This window comes from Musa acuminata, chromosome BXJ1-3 (genome assembly GCF_036884655.1).
Source record: "Musa acuminata AAA Group cultivar baxijiao chromosome BXJ1-3, Cavendish_Baxijiao_AAA, whole genome shotgun sequence".
NCBI lineage: Eukaryota > Viridiplantae > Streptophyta > Magnoliopsida > Zingiberales > Musaceae > Musa > Musa acuminata.
The window spans coordinates 13,072,765-13,097,283 of record NC_088329.1 but is presented as its reverse complement, the minus strand read 5'-3'; the positions used below and the strand labels follow the sequence as shown (position 1 = coordinate 13,097,283).

Here is a 24,519-nt window from a genome sequence, read left to right as displayed (position 1 = left end):
CACTTGTAAAAGGTTGTAAGAGGGGTATTTGTCCTTCCCTTTCAAAGTGATTTGCTAGTGGAAGTTGGGAGCCTCTTCGAAAAAGGCTTCGCAAGTGGATGTAGGTCATTTTGACCGAACCACTTTAAATTGGTGTGTTCTCTAGTTTGTATTTACTTATTGTCATTTATATTACTACAAACCATCTTCACTTTGATGCTCTACTTCTTTGTCTCCTTCTTACGTATCCCTTCAAGTTAAAACGCAATCGAAACGGTTTCCAACGAAACGTTGCTTTTATCGTACGAAGTTTCCAAAAGTGTTTAAATCGTCAAAAGTTTATCGTACTTTACCGCTGCACTAATTCACCCCCCCCCCCCCCTCTTAGTGCCGCTCCGATCCTAATACTCCCTAGGTAACACAATCTACTCTATACGCAGTTTTAAGTTTCATGGATTTTGCACACCAATCTTCGCACGACGACGAACATCTCTTTGGGAATCGGGGATTTTGTTTTCTTGTTCTTCCGCTGCGCATGTGATGTCGCCCCCAAGATTTCCCAACATAGTGAACACTAGTGGCCTTAACGGAGGTGGAATCAAAAGTAGATGCAGGTCACGATGACCGAACCACTATAAATCCAGTGTGCTTTCTTTCTGTGTCATTTCTTTTATGATTTTTATTCTCATCACTCATTGATTTATTTGCTCACTGCTCTCAATCACTTACGTTCAAGTTTAAACGGTTTTTTAGATATAAATTTTATCGAATGAACCTTTGAATTAATGTCATTTTTATCGAAAGCACTAATTCAACCCCCCCCCCCCCCATAGTGTCGACTTTGATCTTAACACCTTATGGGCTGATGGGAAAACTTGTTGGGCATATAGAGTTTAGCCCATAGTGGGCTTTAACAGCCCATAGCCCACTTTCCTTATTATCATAAACCTAGATCTAATAAGGTGGGTGTGGTGGCTACGAAAAAGAGACAAAAAACTACAGCAATAAGGGTAGAAAACTACAATAGCAACATGATTCAAAAAGTAAAAAAATGATAAAAAAATAAGAGAAGAAAAGGGAAGAAGACAAAGAAATACAGAGAGACTATTCTCAATCATCTAGGTAGTGTTTTCATCTTATGTTAGATCAGTTCTATAGTAGATTCTTATTGTGATTATTTGGGAAGATTTTGGATATTGTGTACAGTGACGTAATTCTTGTATATCAGTTATTCTCTTGTGATTATTATTTGGGTTTTGGATAAAAAACTTTGAGATTTATATATTCATTATTCTTATAGTAAATTTTTACTAATTTATCTCATTATTTTTATCCTTATATATAGATTTTTCACGTAAATCTTGATATTTTATTTTATTATGATTTAATTTAATTTGACTACATGTTACAACACAAAGTTTTCTTTTTATTATCTTTATTCCAACATATAGAAGCCATATTTTGTCTTCGATCGACTCCTATCAGAATCGAGGTGTCGCAACAAGTCGCAGGCCGCTCTTTATACGTGTGGTGACCCCAAAAGCTTCGATCATGTCCATGTCTTCTTCCTTCATGCCGTCAGGCAACTTCCAATCGAACTGCAGCATGAGATTTGCAAGGGCGAGCTCGATGATCGTGACCGAGAACCCAATTCCCGGACACATCCTCCGCCCCGCGCCAAACGGAGCAAGCTCGAAATGCTGGCCTCTGTAATCCACGGAGCTCCCGAGGAACCTCTCGGGGCGGAAGTCATCGGGAGCTTCCCATATGCTGGGGTCCCTTCCGATGGCCCAGACGTTGACGAAGGTTCTTGTCCCCTTGGGGATTCTGTAGCCTGCGATTGTCGTCTCCTCTATCAGCTCTCTCGGAACCAACAAGGTCCCGGGCGGGTGGAGTCGCATGGATTCCTTTATCACAGCCCTCAGGTAGTCCATTCCATTGACCAAGTCGTCCTCCTCCAGCGTGTGCTTAGATCCTGCCACCGATCTCACCTCATCTTGCAGCTTCTTCATGGTTCCTGGGTTCCGGATCAGCTCTGCCACGGCCCATTCGATGACGATGTGCGTGGAGTCCGTTCCAGCAGCGTACATGTCCTGTTGATATCAGACGAACCATGGACACTATCGATGCTGTTATTGACTGTGTAACACGACAGCTGTTAATGGCGAGAAGATTACCGTGACTATCGCTTTGATGGTCTCGTTGCTGATGAAGCGCTTCATCTCGGGGTCCTCCTGCAGAGAGAGCAAAATATCGACGAAGTCCGTCTCACGTTCGTCTTCCCTCGACCGCCTGCTATGCTTCTCGATGATCTCATCGAGAATTGGGTCGATGACGTCCAACACTCTCTTCACCCTCTCCTCCAAACCGCTGAGTCTGCTCAGCCATGGAAGCGAAGGAAAATAGTCCCCCGCATGGAAGGCTCCCGTCAACGTGGAGGCTTCTCCCAGCAAGTCTACGATGTGTCTATCCCATGTTTCTTGCTTTGAGGAGCTTCCCAAGGTAATTCTACTGATGATATGATTCGCGAGAGATTTCAGGGCCCCTGTCACGTCGACGGGGCCGGAAGAGCTCGACCGAGATATCTCGTCGGTCATGCGGGCCACCTCCTCCCGTCTCACAGTCCGGAACGACCGGACCATCTTGGCGCTGAGCAGGTGGAGGAGGCTCACCTTCTTTACCTGCCTCCAATAGTTCCCGTAGGGCGCAAAGGCCACGTCCCGGCCGTCGCGGAGGAGCATGTTGGGCACCTTCAGAGAAGGCCTGCTGGCGAAGATATGGTCTTGCTCCTTCATGACCTCCCGCGCCATGTCGATGGAGGACACCACCAGCGCGGGGACTTGCCCCAGCTGGAGAAGCATGATAGGACCATGCCTGGCCGCCATGGCCCGGAGAGTGCGGTGAGGAAGGGAACCCAGCTGGTGCAGGTTGCCGAGGATGGGAATCCTGGAGGGGGAAGGTGGCAATGGGAGCTTCGTCGAGGACGCTGCTGTTCTTTGACGTTGCAGGAACAAGAGGAGGACAGGTAAGAGCAGAGAGAGGAGGAGGAAAGGGTTAGTGAGGTGCAGGTGCAGCCGGGAGTGCGTGGCCAGAGTCTCCATTTGTTGTAGTCTCTTCTTCTACTCCTAAACTCCCGGCCAACTTGTTCGGAGCTCTTTAGGTTATATAAGCCTGGCGCGAACCTCCTCCTCTCGCTCATATTCTCAATCATCTGCGGCGGAGAGAACAAGGCCGTGATGTGGACATGAACCGTGTTTCACGTGTTGCTGCTTCATTTTCTGTGTTGGAGAACAACAGACGCTTCAAAGAATGCACTGTCAATGGACGCTTATTGAGTGCTGACTTGACATGATCATTAAAACTGATAGGGAAATAAATGTGAAACATGTTGATGAGGATGACACGTAAGAGCAGAGAGAGGAGGAGGAGGTGCAGGTGCAGGTGCAGGTGCAGGTGCAGGTGCAGCAGCAGCAGGGAGTGCGTGGCCACAGTCTCCATTTGTTGTAGCCTCTTCTTCTACTCCTAAACTCCCGGCCAACTTGTTCAGAGCTCTTTAGGTTATATAAGCCTGGCGCGAACCTCCTCCTCTCGCTCATATTCTCAATCATCTGCGGCGGAGAGAACAAGGCCGTGATGTGGACATGAACCGTGTTTCACGTGTTGCTGCTTCATTTTCTGTGTTAGAGAACAGTCGCTTCAGAGAAGGCACTGTCATGACCGCAAGGAGGGACAATTAGTGAGTGCTGACTTGTTGACATGGCCATTAAAACTGATAGGGAAACAAAATGTGAAACACGTAGATGGATGCCTCTCCTCCATCCATCGGTCCTTTGAAATGTGATTGGCGTCCAGAAAAATACATGGATGTTAACATTGGAGTAAAATCCACACCACAAATCAACTTTGTGGGCCATAAATTTCGAAAGCATGAGACTTCAGTTTCACCCGATTCTTTCCGAAACGAATCCGAGAGAAGGTAGACTTGGGGAGAGAGATACCTGTTTCCATCTGAAAAATCTATTCTTTTTAACGGTTGGATCATTTGAAGAGATAAATATTTGATCTAATTCTTTGTAATTATCTATCGATTCGTTTTGTAACGCTTGCAGCCCAGTGAAAATTTGAAAGCATAATGTCGTAATGTTATGGATTCTTCTATAAATATGTAAAGTCAAAATCAAAACAAATAATTTTCACGAAATAATTAGTATATAATTTAATTTATAATTAATCAATAATTAATTCATCATATTTTACTGTATAATTTAAAAAGATTAAAAGATAATAATAATAATATGAGTAAATCACTGCTTAGTAAGTACTAATCATAGTCCAAAAAATTTAGTTTTTAATTCACATACCACATCTTATCTAAAATAAGAGCGAGTTATGGTTGAATTCATCAAGTACGTACTACTTGTGAGAACAGCTGATTTTAATTCACATACCCGGTCGACCAAAGGCAAACTTTTCTGCTAATGGTAGATTTGTCTGAGCATGATTTCATTACCTACCTACCAGATCGTACACATGTTTTGCTAAAGAGCCATCAGTTTTCACTAGTAACAAGTCTACAAACTAAGAAGATTCAGCTAAGACTAAAAGAGGGACAAAACCTGATATCTGCAATTGCATCTCTGTACATAACTCAACCCACCAACCGGGCAACAAAAGTCTCATGTCGTAGATTCCTCAGGCGTCCGACTTTTGTTTTTGAAGTTAGTCCCTTTCGGGGGCGTCTCCTGCATCTCTTCTGGCGCTCAGGTTGCCAGTGTATGACCATACCTTCTCCATATCACCAGAGATGATCTTCCCCTCTTGTGGTGGACACTGGGTGCTCTTTTTACTTACCAAAGTTTGCAGTCTTCGAGGGCTTCCGATCACCGGGGTTGAAGAGCAAAAGGTGGGTGTTGCAAATGGTGAGGCATAAGGTGTGTTCTGAATTGAGAAGGGACTGGGTGAGATCCTTTTCTGAACTGGAAGTCCTGATCCTCCCCGGTTGAATATCGAAACAGTTTCAGCGACTGCACATTTTTTTGTTGCGTCATCCACAAAGATCAAATCATCGATCCTTGCCATGATATTGAATGCCAAACTTTCCATAACTCTGGAATAGCTCTCAAGAATTGACTGCCCCACATCCTACAAAAGAGAATTCAGTGTAATGTTTGGCTCTTATTGTTCAAAGAATGTTGCAGTGCAGAATAAACAAAAACATTGTCATCCTCTCGATAAAATCTGTGAATGAAGCATCCAAAATGACTGTAATTATTATTGTCATCACTTTCTAAGTGGTCACTAATGAATACCTTGTTGTACTGAATCTTGTTCATATCTACAACTGTCTGGGGGAGTCCAGGAAAACGAATTCTCAAGCTCTGGAACAAACCCTCTGCTCGTTCTGCTAGAAATTGACTCCTTTCGGTGTCAGCAACAAAACCCTTCACTTTTCCTTTCCAAGATGCCGTTTTCGCCTTAACTTGAGAATGTCTTCTTTGGCCTTTCAGTCTCCAAACGTGAATTGCTGCCTCAATCCTATTTGCTATTTCTAGTGTGTGATGCTCGGATGACAGGTCCAAGCAATCCAAAAGGCAATCTGGTGAGAATTGTTCAGCTGTTATATAGTTGTAAATTATCTCACCCAAGCATGATTTTCCACTCTGCAAACAGTAACAATAGGAGCAAAGTTACACTTGCAAAATATTTAGACCAACAAATGTTTTTAAGATGGGTGCATTTTAATAAACTACAGGAAGAAAACAGTGCAGAATCCTATTTTACCAATGCAATAAAAATGTCAATCTTAGGATGCCTTCAGCAAAGCACCATGTGAATAAAGCAACAAACACTACTGCTCACACAAATCAAACAAAAGAATTATGTCAGCATGCTGAACAGAAGAGTATCCACAAGTTTACAACAAGAACAGGGTGACTATGGTTTGTTGATCTCAAATTGAAATAGCTGCTAAATAGAGCACCCATCACCAGCTGAAGAACAACTGTGAAGTGGCAGACCTTTTTTCATCAAGCGCTTCGAGTCGACGAAAAGGACTACAAGTACTGCTTCATAACTTGTAACTCTGACAAACAGCTGGATAGTAAACCTGATATCAAGTAAGCCATGATACGGTAGCACTAATATCATAGTGCTTGCTGTCCTTTAATATCATCATTCTTTTCAACAAGAACACTATCCAATTACAGATGGCTTCAAGTAAAAAAGGCATGCATATGGATCCATTCCCTAAACCCTTACATACTTATAGCCACACATCCAATTGTCAACAAGCCTCTGACTAACCGCAGCACAAAAGTAATTGGCCCAACTATTAATTTATCTTTCTGTTTGCTATCTTTCAAATCAGCTTCTCGGTTAATTTATTTTCTGTTTATTGAATTCTCTAGAATTATTTTGTACAATAATTTTGAGCCACAATGAAATTTGAGTAGCAAAGGAAGGCAATAATATGAAGTCTCCAACTCAGGTAATTCAGTCATAATCTAATTCCTTGATCAGGTCATTGAATTTGGACAAGCCTAAAAAGGATTCCTCAAGTCCTGTTGATTTTCGTTAATCTAAAACCAGGTCCTTTCTCTGGATGCACCAGATATACCAACTGTTTGGTGCTTAGCAAGGGCTCAATAACATATGAATACACCTGATCACAGGGCCATAAATGGCTACCTGTTGAAATTGTTGGAAATTAAAATCACAAGCTTGTGTTACTTCGCTTTCTTTTGACCACATGACAGAGAGCTCGATTATATCTTGAGTTACAAGGACCAAAGTATTCAACAACCTACCGCATAGAGCTTCACACATCTGACAACTAAAATCACTGAGCACTCCTACTAGCTTCACTTCTGTCAGACAACATGCTATCTAACGAATAAGGTGACCATAAGGGATTAGAAGGCTTCTTATTGATCCATGAGAAGCATGTGCTGTCTTTCAGATAAGAAGCTTATGAGAAGACACTCGTGCAATAAAGTGGGCAGCTATTTGCACAAACAGCAGTACAATAGATTCTCCATCCTTGTTTCCAGATTCTTTGTAGTGCTTCTGTTTCCCTCTGGATATCAAAAAAAATGTCATGGAGGACTAGTTCACTATGCATTCATTTTTCCTTAATGCAGCCTTCCATTATTCTTCTGTACTTACTATTTAAGATCTGTAAGGCTTTATAGCCATAGCTTTCACACTTAACGTTATAATTTCTGATTTCACATTTTACATTAGGTATTGGCATTTAATACTTGAGATTTCAATAAGAGATTTCATGTATACATTTGTCTCACAAGTTAAAATTCGTCTACTTCCTATAAACAAGATTTCAATAAGAGATACATGACATCGGCCGCATCTAACTTGCCAATAGTTTTTTACTTCCAAAAGTACAGGTTATGCCATGCACGTTAGCCATCAATACAACTTGTGTGCTTCTTCTGCTCTATATGTTTCTTTTCATCTTCCTAGTTCAAGATCCCTCTTTCTCTCTCTTCCCCTCTTCATGTCATTGAATACTGCAGTCATTCTTGTTCTTTCCTTAATCAGGTTCTTTCTGCAAAGCTAATTTCAAGTTTTCTGCCTCGTATTTCCTAACGGGTGGCTGAATCGTTATCAGCAACATCAAAATTTCCTATCTGCTCGTAATCTCTTTATTCGACCCCTTATTCAAAGATCATGATTTAATCAAGTATGCAGCTTCCACATAATCTTTTCTTCAACAATAATACTCACAATTTATTACTTCCAACTACATTTCTTTCATTCCACATGAGTTGTCTTTTCTTCCATTTAATGACTAAAGTCACTATGATGTGCTTCTTTTCATGATTCACATTTCAGAAAGAGACGTAACAATAATGATGCCACAAATTGCATAATATAGATAGCTTAAAACATCTTCTATATGGAGCAAACCTTCACTTACACTTATCGTTCTCCAAGGAAAAACCTTCCATGCCATTCTCAACAACTATACCATTTGACAGTATCCCTTTTCCCACGACTCTCTACTTTACACTTTATTATTCCTTGGACAGTGACAATTTGTTTACACCAACAGGGCAGCTAAATGATACCAATTCAGATCCCATCTTGCTCTTCATCTACTTTTGAATCCAATCCTATGGCACTTGTGATTAGCTCTGGCAACCACAAACATGACACATACGAATATGTGCTTACTTAATTGACTCCAATCCTTTAACAAGTAAATGTTTATAACCTATGTGTCAGGTTGATTGACAACATTCAATACGAACTATTATCCATCGATGCTTGTGACGTTTGACACCTATTTGCCCCCAAAGGTAGACCTATATCTGGATATAACCAATAGTGTAAAAATGGCTAAGACAACTTGTCATAAGAGAATCCAAGAAATCTTTTATGGCAAAATATTCTACCACCCAAAGCTCTTTATAATGTCAGCTTAAGTTCATATTGTCCTTAAAAAAAAGCAGAGATTCGATTAAGCAAATGAATACTGCCTAGAAAAAGTTAGTATGAACTGAGTTTAACTTAAATCTGGTGACGAAAATTTAGAATTAATTAGTGCAAATTAAAAGACCATCTTAGTGAGGAGCATTTACTTATAAGCTTTAGATGTTCATGAATATTTTATGAGACCTAAAAATAATGAAGAAATAGGTCATTGGCAACATCTAAAGAATATAGAATTACTCATGTCCTTTATCCTATACACATTCAAATTCAGTGTATTATTAGATCAATCAGTAAGCTAAATCATCATGAGTTTTACCTTGGGCAAGGTTTCAATATAGGCATCAGGGATCTCCATCTCGGCAAGCACTCCACTATTGATTGCCATGGACGCCTTGAGTATCTGATTCACACAATCCCTACATTGCTGCAACCTCTTCCTTGAATCCTCGGACAGGCCTTTGGGCGGAACCCTTGGGCATGGTAGCCACCATTTTTCTTCCTGGCGCAATGACGGCCTACCAAACGAGGAAGATGGGCAAGACCCACTTCCATCCTCATCGGCGACCAATATCCCCCGATCCACATACCAGAACTCGGTGTCTTGGAACCCATCCAGCATTCCGATAAGCATGGCGTCCAGCTTCTTGAGAGCGGGGAGGTTCATGTGGAGGTCAGCCCGGGGGCGAGAGACCATCACCTCGAAGGTCCCGCCGCCAGGGAACTCTTGGATGGAAGGGATGAGCTCCACGATGGAATCACTCACACAGAGCAACCAATCCATCTCCCGGCGCCACATTGCCTTCTTCTGCGGCGCAAGGGGCTCCAATCTCCAAAGCTCTCCGAACACAGTAGCTGAAGACAGTAGTGGTTTTGTAGCAATCGAACGAGATAGCACACGAACACCTGCAGATCGAATGACACAAATGGATCTCACCGGAAAGATTCGTTATCGCATTCGAGATGGCAAGCGCCGTTGAGACCCCTTTGCCGCCGCCGGACATGTCTTCGCCGAGCAGAAGCTTGGCAAATCTTTCCTTCATCATCTCCACTTCTGAAATAAGTGGTTATGTGGTTAATCGATCTTGATCAAGAGGAGCTGTTAGGGGAGCTTCTCTCAGATCTCGAAGCTAAGCACATTTGCTGGGGATGAGGAGATAGGTTACGAACCAGAGAAATCGGCCTCCCTCTTCTCCAACTTCGACTCCCAGAACACCAAATGAGGCACCCCAGGCAACAGCGCCGCTCTGGCAGGGGCCAGCGGCGGGGAGGAGGAGAAAGAGCTGGAGGCCCCGGCGGCGGCGGCGCGCCCGACGCGACCCGAGGACTCGGACTCGCTGACGTCAGCGCTGGGGCTATAGCTCTCACATCGCTCGCTCTGTATGTCGGAGGCGTACTCCTCCTCCTCTTCCTCCTCGTCGGACGGCAGGCTCACCATCGTGCGGCGCCAGCGAAGCCAAAACCTCCCTGTCGCGTCTCTTGATTCTGCCTTGGTTCGTTGGGAGCGCCCCAACTACTCCGCCTGCCACCAAAAGCAGAGAGCGAGAGAGAAGAAGAAGAAGAATAAGGCAGGCGAGCTAAAGAGCTCTATATATGACGCGCGCGCACACACACGCTCTCTGTCTCTCTCTCTCTCTCTCTGGATGCAGCAACGAAGCAGGGGAGGGGAAAAAGTAAAAGGGGGAAACGGCAGTCACAGTTCGTCTTTTTCCATAGAAAACACCCGACAGCTCTCTCTCTCTCCCTCTCTCTCTCTCTCTCTCTCTCTCTCTCACACACACACACACACACACCAACCCACATAGTTGCGCTTCTTTTACTCGGCCTTTTACTTTTCTGGTTCCCTTTGCTTTATAATGAGTCCACAGTACCCACATGGGTTTCCCGGCTACGGCGCTGCTCTCAGTTATACCCAGCTATACTTCGGATCCAAAGCATACTGTGAAGACTCCTGGTTACTTGTGCCAGTACATATACATTTCATCGTACTCAACAAGCTCCGACTGGAAGGAAAACTATTATAGCTCAGAAAAAAAAAAGACAAAAAAAAAGAATAAGCTCGTAAAAGCTTTTTAATTGAAATGGAGACAAGGGAATATAGATGGACCAACTAAGGGAAAAAAAATAGATTTGATCGTCCCTACGAATCCTTTCCACCTTATTTCTCTAAATTTTAATTTTTGGTTGGAATTGCTGGTTACGAAGAATAGGAAAAAAGACTTAAATGCCATGAAATTATAGTTGTGCTTACATATAATGGTTGGTGAAGGCTTAAATATAATTATGCCATGACGAAGGGGGACCAACGTGGGGTGGGGGTAGGGGGATTACTCACAATTTGGACTCTACCCGGTGGCTCTTTTGCTACTTCTACCGCTACTCTGCTGGGATTACACACTCATTCGGCGATGGAACGTTAACGTAATGTTGTCGAGGGCGGGGATTGGGATATGTGAAAGGGGTGGGAGGGGGGCGGCGTTATGATGATTAGTCGTAATGTGCACTGCGAGATGAGCGAGGGGGTAATCACCTGCGTTCACGTGAAGGAGGAGTGAGTACGCGAGGAGAACAAAAATATTTCCGGGTGCGTTGTTGCGTGAAGCAAGCGCATGGGCATGTGGTTTCTGGGCGTATGCGAGATGTGGGGCTACAGTAACAAGGAACGCTCTTCTTTTTGCTGCCCCTTCCTGGTTGGCACCGCACGGGGACGAGGGCATGACGAGAGAAAGCCCGGTCGCTGGTGTCGACCACGTAAGTCTTGCCGACTCTCCCTGGCTTTCACGGGCGTCTGTTCGGGAGGAGATGAAACGTGGGATCTTTGTTTGGATCTAATTGGGTCCTGCGAATTTCTGGTTTGGAGCTGTGGCGGGGCCCAGTGGCTTGTTCGAGGTTTACCTTTTCAATGGGCAGCTAGGGAGTTAGTTGCTAAGCCCCATTCTTAATGCAGAGGTGGTTCCGAGGATGCTATTAATGCAGCGACGGCTGATGCTCGGGAGACATGGCTGGCTCACAGGAGGAGTTTTGACGGCTTCCTCGCACAGTGGAGAGTGTGATTTGGGACGAGGTTTATTCATTGGATATAATAACATGTATAGAAGAGCGTTCAAAGTTGAAAGAGTGTCGCTTTGGGCAAAGTTGTGATGCCATTTTCTTTTTCTTTTTTTGTGGAAAGGAGGGAAAAGAAACAAGTTATGATGTCACTCAGAACCCCCTGCCCTCTTCCATTAATCACTACACAGCCCCTGATTTCCCTCCAAACAAAAGCATCCTAGTTTTCAAAACATTTGAACATAGCTTTTTGCAATACATCATCATCTCATACACGTAACCATCCGAGAAGACCGAACCGATGTTGCTTATGAAGAAGATCCGCATTGGAGGTCCGCGATATTTATCTAAAAGCATCATCATCTTTTTCTTATTTCGCAAATGGGGTTCTCGAGGAGATGAAGGATGTGATGGCTGTCCTAGTAAAACATATCAAGAGTTTGAGGGCGATAACCATGGTTATCTTAAGCCGGACTTGTTAGTCCTGGCTTATTCGATGCAGGGAGCTGATCAAATCAATCAACAATGAGGGACTTGGCTGAGCAATAAGGGTGGCATGAAATCAATTGGGTTTGCTCGTTTATACATGTCAGATAATATGAAAGTGAGCAGATCCAAGGAAGAAAATAGAGAAATAGGAAGGTTGTATTCAATAAAGTTTTTTCACAACCAAAACATTTTCTTTGGAATTTATACGTCAATTATCCTCTTTCCAACTTTTGTAGTGGTCCTTCATGTATAACATGCATTCTCACAATTGGATAAATTGATAGTGATACAACAACCGATCAACTACAGTCAATTCCTACAGAGGACCAAAATAATGACAACAATTTCTCATCTTATCTAACTAACGTGGCTTATCTTCTACACAGCATTCCCCACAAGCACTGATTTAATAGAGTGGGGAACCCATCTTATATGGCACACAGATTGAATGTCAGGTAGCCCTGCTTTCAGTAAAAAAATAATCAACAATAAAGACGTGCACTAAGAACAGCACGTCAAAGTCTTTCTCAAGCTTCTTTCCTGGTTATCCTGTAGGTCAAACCAAAAACAGCACACCACATTCAAATCTTGCAGTTGAGTCACAAAATGTCAGCACATTAACAGCAGGAAAGTTTCCTAACCTGAAGCAGTAAATGCCCAGAGCAGTTGTTATCTCATGGATGACAGATGTAGCAAAATGCAAGTAAAGCCCCACTGTTTTGAATAAAATAGATTCATGATGAAAAGCACCAGGGGACAAAAAAAAGACCAATATGAAAAAGGGATTCAAAAGCAAGAGTTGAACACAAATCTCATAATGTTTGAGCCAATCTTGCTCTTATGGAAGGGCATAACTTAATACTAAGAACATTCCAATTATATGCTAGTCGATCTTTAGCATGTGAAGGAAATATCAAGCCTTCTTTTATTATGCTGGATTAATACTACCCAAAATCAGAGGCATTTTTAGTTTTTTATTTGTTGAAACAAGCTTTCAGGAGTAACATAGAAAAGTCACTTCATAACAGATAATCTCAAGATGGAAAAAACAAATTACCTGTGAACAAGCAATACACAAGAAGAATGATATATTCATCAATGAGAGGAGCTCTGTAGAAAAAGAGAAAAACCGATAAGTAAATGAATTGGACTGCAGAATATTTTTTTTATTTCCGCAGACATGTTTTTTATGTAAAGGCAAAAACGTACCCATCATTGAGCCTAGCGGTGAGAGCATTTGCAATGGCAAGAGGAAGAAACAGTAGTGACTGTTAACAAAGATTTCTCAGTGAATATGTTCAAATGACACATCAATAAGAGTAGGCAAATAAGTATTGGCAACATCCTATCCACTCAGGTTTCAGAAATCCTAAGAGTGAAATGTAATTGATGATGTACTTAATAAAAAAATTGAGAACAAGAACACAAGATGCACAGAACCACAGCTTCAGAGAGAGGTGTGTACCATGCACATCCCTGTCTTCAAACCCTTGGGTTCATCGCATAGGTGAGCAAGAATCATCCTCCCCTGTCAATAATTTCATAATTCTAGTAAAGAGAGGAAGCACACTATCATATTTCTAGAAGAAAAAGAGGTAAAAATTGTAAAATAGATTATCACAAACTTATTTATGGACATGGCATATATAGGCAACTAGCCATTTACACAAATGAGATTTTCCAAACATAAAACACAAAATAAAAGTGACACAATGAACATTCAATGCCTACAGAAGCCAAATTCTTCTATTACAAGGATCTGTAGTACCCTAAAGATCCATAAAGGTAATTATGTTAATGCTGCATGACACAATGGTCTTACTCATAAATTCAACTATTGCAACTCCATGATCACAACTCCCTTAATATGCTATAATTGTATAGTTATCATTACCAATTTCTGTCATTGTCATGATGTTTGATTATAAAACATGTCGTCCATTGTGAAAATGAATGCAACAGGATCTCCTAGTAAGTGTCACCAAATTCTGTGATGAATGAAAGATTAACATAAATGGTTGCACAATAATAAATGCACGTCATACTGTAAATGACAGGTCCATGTTGTATATTCAATAGATGATTTGTATCGATATAATAAGCATTTGAAGTAAATCAATTGGCATGGACTGGTTTTGGTCCACAGATATGTTCTTGCCGTTTGCAACTCATCCCATGATTCTCAGCTCCAACTCTTCCCATGAATATGATGGTTATTAAAAAGTCTCAGACAATGCCTTCATATATTTCTGGTAGATAACTACCACACAGATAGCACACTCGTCTATGCACAATCTACAGAACTGAGTAATCTAAAGAGTTATCTTGAGGTCTTAATCACTGCTTTCTTCAGCTTGCTAAAATAAGCTCAAATTTCCTGTTTCTACCTTATATCATCTTAGCTCACTTTTGACTGATACTTCTGACCGACTACCCATCAAAAGAACTAGATCTTCCAGGAGAATAAATGCCCACAAATAAGATAACTACCATCTACATCGACAGTCTGCCTCACATATAAATAGCACAATCATTTTGGAATAAATTTCCCTGCTCCAATCAACCTTTCTTGACCATCGAACAATAATCGCTACATAGGTTGCAAGTCCATATTTTGGGTCTGATAGAATTCAGTTTGGTGGCACAACGTTCAGCGAGCAACATGCTCTTGCAAACTTGATGTTGTATTCACATGCCCCTCAGCCCAAAGCAGCCTAGTGGTACTAAAATAACCACCCATGCTATATATAACAAAATGGGAAATGAAGAGACAAGTTGAAGGGGGGAGAATGGTTTAACAAACAGTCGTACCATCATCATAAAAAGAAGAATTCAACTTAATTACAAAAGCAAGATCCAAAGAAATTGTAGCTTTGTGGAATAAAATAGCTTGTCTTGAAAACAATTAAGCAAATAACTAAGATCCACAAGTTCCATCAGATTCCAGGCACATATCTATCTACTGCCCACTGTTGAACTAAGGAACCAGAAATATATCAAAGGTAAATGCTGTTTCCTTTGTCTGTGCCATGAAACCTTAGATAGGCAGTCTAGGTTCCAACCATGTCTAAGATTTGAGCTTCACAATAGCGCTACCAAATAGTACACCAAGCACAAACACACAAATTCTTAAAGTAGATTGATCGCTCAACAGTTAGCAAGTTCAGTGGTTAGCAATCTTACCACAAGAAAACCAAATGCAAATCCTGTTCCAACTATAAGCAAATGTGGATGGTTGCACATAACATCTGAAGGAGATAAGTATGACCTGCACAGACAAAGATCTCTCTTAACAACATTTTACAAAATTACAGCTCGTGGAACAGTATCCAAATAGTTAGTTTCATTGTATTCAAACCAGATAAGAACTCCAGTCATCAGCACAACGAAAGGAAATATCTGGCAAGAACAAATAAGTTCATCAAAAAATCTTGATAATGTGAGATGGTGGAATTTGTAAATAGAAATTACCATTGCTAGCGCGAGCAACATGCTTCCTTTTCTTGCTTGGACAACCTTGCGGACATTGCTAATGCTGCAGAAATAACATACAATAAAATTTCAACCATTACCAAAAGAGACTGCAACTTGCCCCACCATACAATTTGTTGATAGGTTGGCTGAATTTTTTTTCAGTAACTATATATTTAAAATGGATATGCTACATAATCAATATATCACCAGTGTATACTCAAGAATCTCTTTAAAACCAATTAAGAATCTTACATTATAATTCAAGCCAGAATATGTGGTGTGAATAACTTAAATCATCCCAACTTGGGACATCAACATCAAAGAAAGGGTTAGTGGGTAATTAACAAAAATATAACTAATTTTCTGATTTGACAGAAACAAAATCAGATGTAATTACTATTATTAACTCTTGCTAGATAATTAGAGAAAATCTTTATAAGCTCAATCAAGCATGCATATCCATCAACAGGCATTGACTTGACATGTCACGTATCTGCAAAAAATGATTTTCGTCAACCAATGCTCCTTAATTTTGCTTTACTCCTTAACAACAGGAAAGCTACGCATCTGTTGCTCACTATGATCCAACAAGGACTTTTGTGAGCTCAAGAAACTGCTAAATTAAATTTCAAGCATAAATTTATTAATTTAATAGAAATTACTGAGCAATAACTATCTTAATGGTAAATTTAACAGCAAGATTGAGAAAGCATAAGTTATGAGAAAGCACATTTGTTTTTGGTTAGAACTAATTAGTATAATCACAACTAAAAGTACCAAAAATGTGTTTCTGGAAAATTATCATAAATCATGATAAAGAAGCTTACTTGGAGCTGATGGTTGGGAATACACCAAAAACAATCAAAATAAACAGCACAACTCCATAGGTTGGAATCTCTGAAAAAAAAATCAGGAAAAAGGTTCATTTATAGATAAGGATATGAAGATATGAGCAATTCATCATCAATGAACTGAAACAGAACCAGTTAAAATGTTAAGTAATAAGTGAGAAAAGACATGTAGTTATCCAAGTACTGGAGGACCATCAAAATAAAAAAGATAAATACAATATACATGTCCCTAAAGTTGCGTGCAAAGTATACCCTCTTAGAAATGATTTGGTCCAAGCACTATTAGTTGCAGTGCAGTGAAGATACATACAGAAAAAGAAACTGCCCAATATATTTAGATCAGAAAATGAAAAGGAATTATATTTCATGGAATTTCAATGATGCTGGATATTACCAAGTCCAAGCCCAGACAAGGACACATCTGTCAGTTAAAATATAAATGCTTTGGCCAAACACTAGATATCTGACTAGACACTAGTATCTTAGCAGAGACAATTGAGACATTTCTTTTCTTTCCCTTTTTTCTTAGCTTTGGTTGCATTGCTTTTTCCGTATACCACAATATTGCCAAACTGGATTGAGGCGCCGTACTAGTCACTCTAATGATCAATAAGGAACCAATAAATAAAAGTAAAATCCTTGGGCATTGGAAAATCAAATTGAGAAAAAAAAGCTATATAAAATTGTTCTTGGGCTTCATGATACAACAATTGCTGAAGATATGGAGACATAATGCTCTTCGCTTCTGATAAAAAATCAATTAGTACTAAAAGACATCTCTGAAGTCTTTATTGTTCTAATTGAGGGGCTCTTACAATTCTAGTGAGATAAGGATAATAAGTAGGATAACATTGAAGGCCAATATCTGGAATATGGATTGCAACAATTCTCCATGTCACTTGGAGATCCATTTTTTACTATACATCATATTATTTTCAATGGTTGTTGTAGAGATCATAGGAAACACCAGTTGAAAAGTCGCCTAAGGAACTCATGTCTTTTTATCCAAGTCAAACTTAAATCCTGCAATCTGATTGTTGCATCTGTGTCAGTGATTTAAAAAGGCGCTCGAGCGAGGTGAGGCAAGGCCCGAGCGCCTCGCTAATCTCCTAGGCGGCGCGCTTCAAACAAGCGCCGCCTGGGCGCTCGCCCGAGCCCAGGCGCTGGGCGCTTCGAGTGAGTGCCTGGGTTAACCAAGGCGACCGAACCAAGATTTTAGGTCTGGTTCGGTCCTGGTTCGGTCTCTGATGGTTAGTTGGTTCAATCGAACCAACTAAAATCGATATAAGTGAGAACCCAACCCTAACCCTCGCCGCTGCCGCTCCCGATCCCGATCTCGTTGCTCGCCGTTGTCGCTGCTCGCAAACACTACCTCTGTCGCCGCTCTGTCACGGACTTAGTTGGTTTTGCCTAAGTCGTGCGGCACCCTTGCGTGTCCGTCCGCAAAGGTCAACCTCCCCGAAGTCTCCCATGTCCCTTAGGACCCACGAAAGAGAGAACGGGTTAGAGAAAACGCCTCAATCGGGATCCACAAGCAAACATCTCCGAAAAACACTTCATAGACAATGCAAATTACAAACAAACTTTACAAGCTCTGAACAGTTGCACAACAAAGGGTAAAATGGTCCATTATAGACTGAAAATCTCTCACACATGTCCACATGACACAACCTTTATTTACAAGCCTAAAGAGGCCACCAACTTAACTAAAATGGAACTATTACGCCTTCGGCCGTCCCTCTACATGCTGTACAAGGCATGAACATACCAAAAGACACGAACATACATAAGCATCACATCAAACATCCTGTTTAGAAGTTTGTCCGTGACATTCTCCCCCACTTATTCCTTCGACGTCCTCGTCGAAGCCTTTGTCGACACTGCAACTCCTCGCCTTTGTTGAGTCTTCAATCTTCTGCTGCAATGCGTCTCTTGGCTCCCAGCTGCTCTCCGCTGTTGTTTTTGAGTAGTCGAACCTTTGATCTGCCATGCTGCTTCAACTCACCAATGACTCTGACTCTGGTGCGGGGTTGGCTGAGTTGTGTTGATCCTTGTTGATTCCTGCGGATCCTCCAGATGAAGGAAAAGAACATCCTTACTGCGCTAGTCTCTCAAATTCCTCATGCTGCTTAAACTGGGTGGATGCTTGTTGGAGCTTTAACGAGCATCGTCTCGCAAACTTCTGAAGTTTTGGGTCCTTCCTCCACAAAATTTGCTCATTGACTCTTCTTTCACTTAGTTGTCACATTCAAGTAGGTTCGCATCACTTCCGCTTTGGATTGGCATTTTGTTGGGAAATGAAGCGGACAATCTACTCTCAGTAGCACTGATCACCGTTGGTGAGGATTTGACAACTATTGTCTTTCATTATCTTCGAAGGGTCTTTGAACTTGTGCAGAGCTCCTCTGCTGGATAGATAAGAGAATTAGGGTACTCGATTTCGCCCATTCTCTTGAGGGTTGAGAAGGCAAAGGTTACTTAACTTCGCCCGCCTCCTCTAGGTTGTACTCCATGCATCGAGCTGGTTACTATCCTTCGCTTGCTCTTTGCTCACACTTCTGAAGCACTTGAAGTTTTTGCACTCCTTGCGTTGAGTTAGTTACTGTGATTCACCTTCTCAATGCCATCGAACTTCTAGAATGTAGGAAGTTTTCACCCCAACTTGGAGTAATTCTCTCATAGGTTTGGTCACCTCTGGGATTGTACCGTCTTCTCCATCAACCCTGCCGCCTACTCCACTGAGTAGCAAAGGTACAGCACCGCGAACTGCCTGCTTCGTTCCTTGGTTATACACTCTTGCATAACCCGAAGTCCTTCACTTTCGGCTATCTTGATGAGAAGCTCATTGACACCGGTCTTACGAAGTTCCTCGGCCTCTGCCCTTCAGCCTTGTCTCGGTACTTGGAGATTGCCTCTGCATGCTCCACCTCCTCGGCCCCTTTCACGACCAAGCGCTTTCCCTCCATGAGAGCAAGGGATCAATGACTTTTACGGAAGTCCCGCCTCTACGGTACCATAGTGCTGCCATGCCCATGGCACTACTATCCGTCGCCTCGCATCTACATCCCTTTTCTTCACAATCAGTAGATATGCCTCTGTGACACTCCTCCGAGTCCACCTTCATTCTAACTGATGCTTGATTTTGGGTAGCTAAGTCCCTCTGGACTCCTCGTCGCTTCCTCGCCCCTTTCGACCCCCTGCTTCAACACCTCTGTGTTCTCCAAGCAGTCTGTTTGGTCGATGGAAAGACAGACTGCAACACCCATGCATGGCCTCTGCCATCGCATTATAGGGTTTGCACCGATTCTGTTCTCCTTAGCTTCCTTGGTAGCAACGTTCGCTTACTCGACCTTGTCCTCTGACTTGTCGGGCTCCCTTAAGCGAATATGAGCTCTGGAGCAGTCCAACTCTCCAGTTGCTTCAATCATACCTCTGCATGATCAAGTCCCTCCCATGGGACTCCCTGGTACTTGCATTCGAACTTTTCCCTTGGTGGAGCACAACCCCATATGCTAATGACCAAGGCTTTCATCCGATGCAAGATTCGATGCACGCACGAAAGACCCGCCTCTGCGGTACCATGGCCTTCACTCCTTGAATCCATAACCCTTCTCGCCGTCGTGTTGTTCACCGAAGTGGAGCTTCCAGTAGCTCCCGATCATACCTCCGTATGATCTAGTCCCTCACGGGGCTATGTCGTGTGTATCGCATTGCCACGAACTGTTCCACCACGATCCGCTACACCATGTCGCCTCCTGGTGACATCTCTATTGCATTCTGATCCTTGTGGGTTGAACTCGAATTGTGAACCCTCCATGTGTGGCCTCTGCCAATATATCGCAGGGTCTCTTCCACCTTCGATTTTGTTCACTCCTTTGGCAATCGACCTTCATCCACCCACTCTTGGGTCACACCTAGATGAAGCACCGCTCTAGGACAGTCCGTCGCCTAGTAGCTCCAGAAGTCCACCGACTTCACTGTAATTTGTGCACCATTGTCTGGATCCTGGGCCTCTGCCCCTACCAGCACAATCTCCGCTACGCACCGCTTCCTTCATGGCAACTTGAATGGCAACACTGTGGCATATTCTTCAAGAGTACCCACCTCTGAGTCCTCTTGCCCCGTGCTAAGGCCTTCTGAACCCAATTTCGCCTCCGCAAATTGAGTCGCCTTAGTTCCTCCATCAAATGCTTCTCCGACATAAGGTGCATGTGCCCAAAAGCTCCTTTCGTCTTTGGCACCATGCAAGATGAGTCCACTCCGTCAGAATGAAGGACCCATGGAACAACATGATTCTACTCTTGCCTCTACAAGAGTTCATGTCCTTAACCTCTGTCTAAGGAAAGCACTGTGCCTCCGCTCCATGTTTCAACTTCTATGCTGGCTCCCTTCATGCGGCTTGGGTACTTCGCCAAGTTACACCCAAGTTGCTCCGCTCCTTGTTTTTGCATTGAGTCAATGGTGGCCCTCGTGCCCACCATTCCACGGGTCAGCCCTCCCTTGAGTCTGATCTCCACATCGACTCCAAGTGTGCCTTCATTTGGGTTGCTTTGGGTCGCTCCCCCACTTGATCTCGCAATGCATCCACCAATGCATTCTCTCAAGCGAGATCATGCGACGACTCCTCGCCGCTTGCTCAGTCCATTGAGCTTCATGGAGTTGTTGTTTGTTGAGGTACTCCTCCTCAACTTGTGAGGTCCGTCCCACATGATTCTCCCTCTGGAGAGCCGGGACTTATCCCTCCTGGATAACTGTCCCATTGGAGCAACATCTCTCTTCGTTTCGGAGACCACCATCCCCTTGGACTACTCCGATCTGCTGAACAAACTGTGCATTGTTCTGCCTCCTGCAAACGCACTTGCTAGATTGCGACTCCACGTCAATACAACCCCCGCTGCACCACTCAAGGCCTAGCAACATGCTAAACTCATTGCACACTTCAGCCTCCTACGGACGTATCCTTCACATGCCGAAGAGAAAGTTTCAATGCTCCATGGCGCCGAGTTTCGGTCGCCTTGGGATGGCCACGAACATTCCATCGTCCGCATACAAGCCCATGCATGAGTACCAAATTCTTCGAGTTAGCAATTCCCCTCACCTCTGTGAGCTTCGCATAACTCTTTTGGTCGTTGAGCAACTCATTCCACCTTGCATGGTCTCATCCTTTACCAAGCGCCTCGCTTGCCTTGAGCACCATCAAGTATAGTTGTCAACGTTGAGTCGTAGCTCAAACTCAACCATCCCAACCTTTGTGCGCTCCGCATTCTTCCAAGCTTGCCTGTTCTCGTGGTGCCTCTTGCGCGAAGGGTTGGCCATTCCTCTGAATGTCAATGTCAGATGCCCGCTCCTCCGAGCGACTCCTTTTCCCTACATCTCCATGCTCGTTTTCCCCCAAACGGTCGCGCGTGTGCTGACTGCCCTCAACGCGGCCCCGCTAGGTCCCCCACGTTTGCATGCTAAGTGTTTCTATGAGTGCTTGTCCCGCTCTGATACCATCTATCACGGACTTAGCTGGTTTTGCCTAAGTCGTACGGCACCCTTGCGTGTCCGTCCGCAAAGGTCAGCCTCCCCGAAGTCTCCCATGTCCCTTAGGACCCACGAAAGAGAGAACGGGTTAGAGAAAACGCCTCAATCGGGATCCACAAGCAAACATCTCCGAAAAATACTTCATAGACAATGCAAATTACAAACAGATTTTACAAGCTCTAAACAGTTGCACAACAAAGGGTAAAATGGTCCATTACAGACCGAAAATCTCTCACGTGTCCACATGACACAACCTTTATTTACAAGCCTAAAGAAGCCACCAACTTAACTAAAATGGGACTATTACGCCTTCGACCGTCCCTCTACATGCTGTACAAGACATGAACATACCAAAAGTTACGGACATACATAAGCATCACATCAAACATCCTGTTTAGAAGTTTGTCCGTGACAGCTCGCCGCTCCTGCTCCCGCTGCTCGCCGCTCCTGCTCCCGCTGTCGCTGCTCGCCGCTGTCGCTGCTCACAAACGCTGCCTCTGTCGCCGCTCGCACCTCCCGCTGCTCGCCGCTCCTACTCCCGCTACTGCTGTCGCTGCTCACAAACGCTGCCTCTGTCACCGCTCGCGCCTCCCGCTGCTCGCCGCTCCTGCTCCCGCTCCTGTCGCTGCTCACAAACGCTGCCGCTGTCGCCGCTCGCGCCTCCCGCTGCTCGCCGCTGCCTCCTTACACTCCGCTGCCGCTGCCGCTTCCTCTTTTCTCAGTCAGCAGGCTCAGCACCCCCTTACACTTCCTTCTTCTCCTTCTGTTAACAGTATATAGTATACTGTTAACCAAGGTTCGCCGTACCGTATCGTACCGGCGTTTCGACCCGGGCTCGGTACCGGTACGGTACGGTATACCGCTCGGTACACCCAGGTGTACCGAGCGGTACACTCAGGTGTACCGAGGACTGTAGCAGTGCTACAGTGCACTGCTACAGTGCACGGTACGGGCGGACCGATACAGGGCGGTCCGCGCACCGCTAGCCTGTCGGACCGGTACGTACCGCCCGTACCGGGCGGTACAGTCCGGTACAGCAAACCTTGCTGTTAACAGTATACTGTATACTGTTAATAGTATACTGTATACTGTTAATATTGTTAGGTTTATTTGAAATTATTAATTTTCAATACTGTTAATAGATTTTCTTAATTTAATAACATATTTTAATTTAAAATTTTAAATAATTATATTTATTAATTATATTATATATTTTTTATATTTTAACGCCTCGCTTCGCTCGAGCGTGCGCCTAGCGCCTCGGGCATTGTTTAGCGCCTAACGCTTTTTAAATCACTGATTTGTGTATAGTATGATAGTACTGCAAGCTGACCTTCAGTTCAACTGAAAACCAAATCATCACAGTACAACTCTGGATCCAGAACTTATTTTACATCAAATATCACCCGAAAAGCTCCTCGATATGAGTCTCCCATTTCCTACTATACAAGCTCATATCTAACTAAGAGCGGCCATCAAATTAAATGGAACAAAATCTGAGTACCCAACAATACAGTTTTTATTATGGAGTGGACAGGGCTCAACCTCAATCCAAATCTTTTCTTTCCCTTTTTTCTTAGCTTTGGTTGCATTGCTTTTTCCGTATACCACAATATTGCCAAACTAGATTGAGGCGCCGTACTAGTCACTCTAATGATCAATAAGGAACCAATAAATAAAAGTAAATCCTTGGGCATTGGAAAATCAAATTGAGAAAAAAAAGCTATATAAAATTGTTCTTGGGCTTCATGATACAACAATTGCTGAAGATATGGAGACAATGTTCTTTGCTTCTGATAAAAAATCAATTAGTACTAAAAGACATCTCTGAAGTCTTTATTGTTCTAATTGAGGGGCTCTTACAATTCTAGTGAGATAAGGATAATAAGTAGGATAGCATTGATGGCCAATAGCTGGAATGTGGATTGCAACAATTCTCCATGTTGCTAGGAGATCCATTTTTTTACTATACATCGTATTATTTTCAAAGGTTGTTGTAGAGATCATAGGAAACACCAGTTGAAAAGTCGCCTAAGGAACTCCTGTCTTTTTATCCAAGTCAAACTTAAATCGTGCAATCTGATTGTTGCATCCATATACAGTATGATAGTATTGCAAGCTGACCTTCAGTTCAACTGAAAACCAAATCATCACAGTACAACTCTGGATCCAGAACTTATTTTACATCAAATATCACCTGAAAAGCTCCTCGATATGAGTCTCCCATTTCCTACTATACAAGCTCATATCTAACTAAGAGCGGCCAGAAAATTAAATGGAACAAAATCTGAGTACCCAACCATACAGTTTATTATGGAGTGGACAGGGCTCAACCTCAATCCAACTCAAGCCTAGACCAGACCAGCCAAGATCTTTTGGCTCTCATTGGGCTGCCACAGCAGTTCAGCTGTTACCTTACAGGCTGGACTTGTCCTGTATAAGGCCTGAAATGGGATTGGATACTTCACGATGCATGTTTACAGCTTATAGATAGTTCAGGCAGTAATGACAATGGATTTGGAAGGGAGAAGATTGGTATTTAGCTCTGAAAAGGATTCCTAAACAGAAAAAAAAAAGGGGGGGGGGGGGGTGTGGTGGGGCAGCCCATAGATACAACTTAGCTCCACTAGTAAATGGTAGTCCGTATATGTGTCACATAACACCAAGAGGGCATGCTACTGGATTGTCTTCTCCTCTTTTA

General features: G+C 43.1%; 3 protein-coding genes across 6 annotated transcripts in view; all 3 read right to left on the bottom strand.

Moving 5' to 3' along the window:
• Positions 1-1,384: 1,384 nt before the first annotated feature.
• On the bottom strand, positions 1,385-3,463 carry LOC135623558 (cytochrome P450 71A1-like). The gene is made up of 2 exons (XM_065126669.1): positions 2,157-3,463; positions 1,385-2,072 (listed from the first exon to the last, which is right to left on the bottom strand). The coding sequence occupies exons 1-2, from the start codon at positions 3,078-3,080 to the stop codon at positions 1,461-1,463; spliced, it is 1,536 nt and encodes a 511-aa protein (XP_064982741.1). The 5' UTR covers positions 3,081-3,463; the 3' UTR covers positions 1,385-1,460.
• A 959-nt stretch (positions 3,464-4,422) lies between these two features.
• On the bottom strand, positions 4,423-10,184 carry LOC135623553 (rop guanine nucleotide exchange factor 1-like). The gene is made up of 5 exons (XM_065126664.1): positions 9,601-10,184; positions 9,368-9,484; positions 8,750-9,285; positions 5,289-5,639; positions 4,423-5,121 (listed from the first exon to the last, which is right to left on the bottom strand). Exons 1-5 carry the CDS (start codon positions 9,866-9,868, stop codon positions 4,699-4,701), a joined length of 1,695 nt encoding a protein of 564 aa, XP_064982736.1. The 5' UTR covers positions 9,869-10,184; the 3' UTR covers positions 4,423-4,698.
• A 1,921-nt stretch (positions 10,185-12,105) lies between these two features.
• LOC103978313 (choline/ethanolaminephosphotransferase 1) overlaps positions 12,106-24,519 on the bottom strand; it is a 28,705-nt gene continuing 16,291 nt past the window's right edge. For 2 of the 4 annotated variants that reach the window (XM_009394070.3, XM_065126641.1), the window contains 9 exons: positions 16,269-16,338; positions 15,439-15,502; positions 15,326-15,366; positions 15,151-15,235; positions 13,433-13,495; positions 13,177-13,235; positions 13,025-13,077; positions 12,609-12,681; positions 12,106-12,516 (listed from right to left, as the gene is read on the bottom strand). In XM_009394070.3, the coding sequence (XP_009392345.2) occupies positions 12,495-12,516; positions 12,609-12,681; positions 13,025-13,077; positions 13,177-13,235; positions 13,433-13,495; positions 15,151-15,235; positions 15,326-15,366; positions 15,439-15,502; positions 16,269-16,338 (530 nt within the window). In that variant the 3' untranslated portion in view covers positions 12,106-12,494. Of the gene's footprint in view, positions 12,517-12,608; positions 12,682-13,024; positions 13,078-13,176; positions 13,236-13,432; positions 13,496-15,150; positions 15,236-15,325; positions 15,503-16,268; positions 16,339-24,519 lie in introns of all 4 variants that reach the window. The other 2 variants (XM_065126633.1, XM_065126623.1) reach the window with 1 other exon arrangement.